Source organism: Aegilops tauschii, chromosome 3, assembly GCF_002575655.3.
Source record: "Aegilops tauschii subsp. strangulata cultivar AL8/78 chromosome 3, Aet v6.0, whole genome shotgun sequence".
In the NCBI taxonomy this organism is placed as follows: Eukaryota; Viridiplantae; Streptophyta; class Magnoliopsida; order Poales; family Poaceae; genus Aegilops; species Aegilops tauschii.
The window spans coordinates 171,674,901-171,679,322 of NC_053037.3; the positions used below are offsets into that span (position 1 = coordinate 171,674,901).

The 4,422-nt window shown below is 40.4% G+C and overlaps 1 protein-coding gene across 1 annotated transcript; it reads right to left on the bottom strand.

Moving 5' to 3' along the window:
* Positions 1 to 430: 430 nt before the first annotated feature.
* LOC141042807 (uncharacterized) lies at positions 431 to 1,159 on the bottom strand. Its single transcript, XM_073511704.1, has one exon. The coding sequence runs from the start codon at positions 1,157 to 1,159 to the stop codon at positions 431 to 433; it is 729 nt and encodes a 242-aa protein (XP_073367805.1).
* Positions 1,160 to 4,422: the final 3,263 nt, after the last annotated feature.

Below are 4,422 nucleotides of genomic sequence, written 5' to 3' on the forward strand. Positions count from 1 at the left end.
TCTGTGTACCGAATGTTCTTCTGCAATATTTATGAATTGTTCACGCCAATGTTTAATAAGCATTGTACTGAAAGTTTACAACGATATCATCACATGTTCTTGTAAATGCACGATGCATCTTGTAAAGGTTGAGTATGAAAATTATAATACAATATCGTGCGACATATCTCTCGTTCTATAATCATGGATACAATATATGCTTGCTCAATACTGGGAAATAACTTACTAATTGCATTTAGACATGTAAAACGTAGTATGCATTTGTACATGAGCACACCACTGTGTTCAAAGTTCAAACGTAAAATAGTAATACAATACACACAACATCTTTGAGCAACAACAAACATATTTACAACATAGGTTCATACAATCTAAATTATGATAATAGTAGTTCCTACTAGTTTAATGTAGACATCCATTTTCTCGCAATTCACCAATGACTGTTTCCCTTCCGGCGCTTCCAGCCGCCGGAAGATCCCTCGTCTTTGTTCTTACGTGGGCGGAGTCTTTCTTTCATTGGTTGTTGGTGGAGGTGACGTAGCCCGTTCTTGATGATTAGGATTCTACGGTACAACTCGTAGCTAACATACCCGTCCTTTGCCGCGTACTCAAGGTGTATCGGGGAAAGTGGCTTCCACTCCCAGAACTGGTGCTTCTCCTTTGGGAATGATTTCTTCATGTTCTTGTATGAGGGGTCGATGATGGCCACTGCAAGGTCTCCCATGGAGTCCCTTTCTCCCCCACCCTTGATGCAGAATAGCCTCTGGATGTCGACGTGGTGCTCGTCTGGAATTTTGATCCATGCATGGGCAAGCATGGTCTTTTCGTTCCTGGTGTCGACGCTAGTGAAAGTTACCGCTTTCCGTTGCAGGAAGTCAACTAACGCTTGGGAGCGCTCGGATCTGCAGTAGTGGTATACAAGGACATGCTCGCGCATGGCAAGTTGGACGACAGCGATCCCTTGTCGTATGTAACTGCTCTTACGTGTGTACTCAAGGTCGAGGCCGGCGAACTTGTTCTTCTCCTCCTTTAGCCATTCCTCGTACTTTTTGATGATCCGCTCCACGGTCCTTGGGTCGTTGGTGTACACCACCTCCAGCACGGTTGTACCGTGGGTAGTGATGTGTTCAGTGAGTGTTGTTAGTTTCCCGTCATCCATGGCTGGAGGTGTGCGGTGGTGAACTACGGCCGGCGAGAAACTTTCAAGGAAGAGGATGCAAATGGAGTCGGAAAATTGAAAGGGATCTTTTGTCGTGCAAAAAGGGAAACCGCCAAGTAGCAGTTGCTAGTCACCCGGCGGTTCCAGGCGTAGATTTTCGGAAACAGGCGACCGCTCCTCAATTAGTGATTTCGTTTGTTTTATCTGTTTGTTTTTAAGATTTTCACTTATCTTGTTCGTTGAATTTTTTTTATTCGTTGCGTGCTGCGTGCGTGATCCATATGTGTGTATTCCATCTTTCGCTATGAAAGTAGTCGTGTAAACGGTAGAACACTCAGCAGATGCATGGTCGCGCCTTTGTTGTGAAAACGTTTTTTTCAATTAACAATCTTCCTTGGTTCGGGAGGCACTGTTGTTATGTTATTCAGTGCAGAAGTGTGTGTTTAGGAAAAGTTGAAGTAAATATAGTTTGGACTTGAAAACAGAGTCCTGTTTGGTTTTTAATTGAGATATGTTTCACTAGATGGTTTGAATAAGTTTGATAACATGGCATTGCTATAGGTTTTGAATCACAAACTGATTCTTGTTTCGTTTGATTTTTGAAAATGATTCTTTCTGTTTTTTGGATTTTTCAATTAAGATTTTTTCGCATGAATCATTCCGATAGTTCAAACAATATTTGTTGCAAAGGATCATTCCGATGGTTGAAACAGCAAGTTGAGTGTCCGTAAGATCTACATAAGTTGCAAAAGATCATTCTGACAGTTCAAGCAAGCACATGGTCCATAATAGTTACATTACTCTACCATCCTAACTAGCAAACTTATAGTAACCAGTGTTTTGCTGCTGGAGGCATCATCATGAAATGAGCGCTGACATCCTAGGAGATACACAGCTTGCTTCCATTTTAGGTGCTGGTTCCGACGGAATCTACAGAATGCGCTGAATGATGATGGACACAGAACGGTCATGGCGCTCTTTGAAAGTGATTAGAACAACGTTCTTTTCAACAAAGGATGTAGCTGATATGAAGTCTCTGAAAGAATACTTTTCTATTACCATCCTGCCGTCGTTTTTGGAGATGTAGTACGACGAAGGAGTGATGACATGGGTAGGTTCATCAGGAGCTTCAAGGGTCACCCTGCCATTGGTTGGCATGTCCACCCATCTCTTCAGTGTCGAGACAACGCTCCTCGGAATTTTCTAGAAGAAATCGAAATTAAATAGAAATTAAAACCGTTGTCACTTGGACAATAAATAAAAGAATGGCTGAATACGGTGAGTGTGCAAACATTAAGAAATTCCATATTGAAAGTAATATAATTCCTGGCATGTTCAGGTTTGTGTATAAACAGCTAAAACAACATATTAAGAGAACAACAAAAGTTTTGTTGTTTTAGGTTTGAATAAATAGGTTCTTTATAATTTTACATATGAGCAAAATACGTTTGGTATTTTAACAAGGATAGTTGTAACCAACCATGACGCAGTCTTTGGTGTTAGTGGGGGTCAATATGTGGACAAATGGACGGCAACGGATGAAAGTATCTCCGAAAAGGCGTTGTAGAAAGATTCGTGTCTCGTCGTAGGTAAGCTCAATATCCTTAGAGTAGACACAGCAGTGAACATGGTCGAAATCGTCAGAAGAAAGATCGTCGAGAGCTAAAAAAAGAAAAAGATTTTAAAGTTAGATAAAGTTATATCCAACATGGGGCTAATATTATTCAGTTCGATTCATGCATATAAAATTACAGTGAAAGAAGATAAGTTTCTAATATAAAATACCTACCAATGTGGGGTAATGGAAGCAGCCTTTGTCATCCCGATATGTTTGTAATTCGATATTGAGACCCTCGTCTGGTAGTTCAAATTCTATGCGGTCTCCAGCACGAAGTTCATAATCAGCCAAAAAGATGTTCCACTCACCACCGCAGAACTTTGTGTAGTTCGCCCTATGCTTAAACAAAGCATTGTAAGACCTTCCTTCATGTGTAAGAAGGGCTGGCTCTACCTGCTGTTTGCGCAATTTTCTTGCTTCTTTCTTCCTCTCTTCAATGTATTCAGCGAGAAAAGCTCTGACATTACAAGGTACATACTGGAAAAAATAGTGCAAATAACAACCTGTAAGTATAAATTTGAACTCGCGTATTATTAATGTTAAAAGTTTTCTTGAATTGGATATGAATTTTTGATAAGAATTACATATTTTTGGCATATGTTGACTAATTTTAATTAGAACTGAAGATGCACTATAGTAATCAAGGTATGGGCAGGCAAACTAATGGAAAATGAAAACACAAGACAAGTGCGAAGAAGTGACAGCAGGGGAACCTAGTGTAGGTGCAAGGGGGTATGAGTAACAGCGACGATTTCTACTATGTTCTAAGCAACTAATACGTTAGTAATGCTCACTAATCATGCGGCTCCAGCAATTTTCATCAAGAATAACCTCAAAGTGCTGGAGAACTTCAGGGTGTGGTTCGTAAGGGCCGCCTGGTTGGCGGCAGGTAGGGCAAATCATACCTAAATAATTCAGAACAACTATGTTAAGAAAACAAGAATATCATAACAATTTAAAACAAGCTTCAACATTGAAGGTAGACAACGGCTAGCTTCAGCTACGTTAGCCGTATTAAAAATATCCGTACGAAGGTAGACAACAACTACAAATTTACCAGAAATCTTCTCATCTAGTCCTTCCAGAAAAGCAGTATGACAGAGTTTAGATCACTTGTTTAGATTTTCAAATGGTTTTTTTATTGCTTTAGAGAATGAAGTCGTTGTACCGGATTTGATGCTTCAATAACTATCAAATGAAAAACCTAACGTAAAATAGTAATAATTTAAATATCTTTTTCAAAACGTAGATACGGATCGGAGCATGCTGCTTACGCATATGCTTTTTACCTGGGAGAGAAGAAGAACGTGCGTCGACGAACGGAGATTGGGTTATGGGAAGCTTAGGGCAAGTTCCCACGGCCAGCAAATCTACGAGAGAAGCACGGCTTAGAAGTTAATCGAGAGACCCAATAAAAACTCTACAATAACTTGTTTGAAATGAGACTATGTGCGAGGAGGAAGCACGAACCCTAGAAGTAGGCGGACGGATAAGACAGATGGGTTGTGATGGGAAGCTTATGGCAAGCACCCACGGCCAGCAATCTACGAGAGAAGCACAACTTAGAAATTAATTGAGAGGCCCAATAAAAAATCTACAATAACTTGTTTGAAATCAGATTGTGTGTGGGGAAGAAGCACGAACC

Coding starts and splice junctions, on each gene's coding strand:
- LOC141042807 (XM_073511704.1), bottom strand. CDS start 1,159: ATGGATGACGGGAAACTAACAACACTCACTGAACACATCACTACCCAC.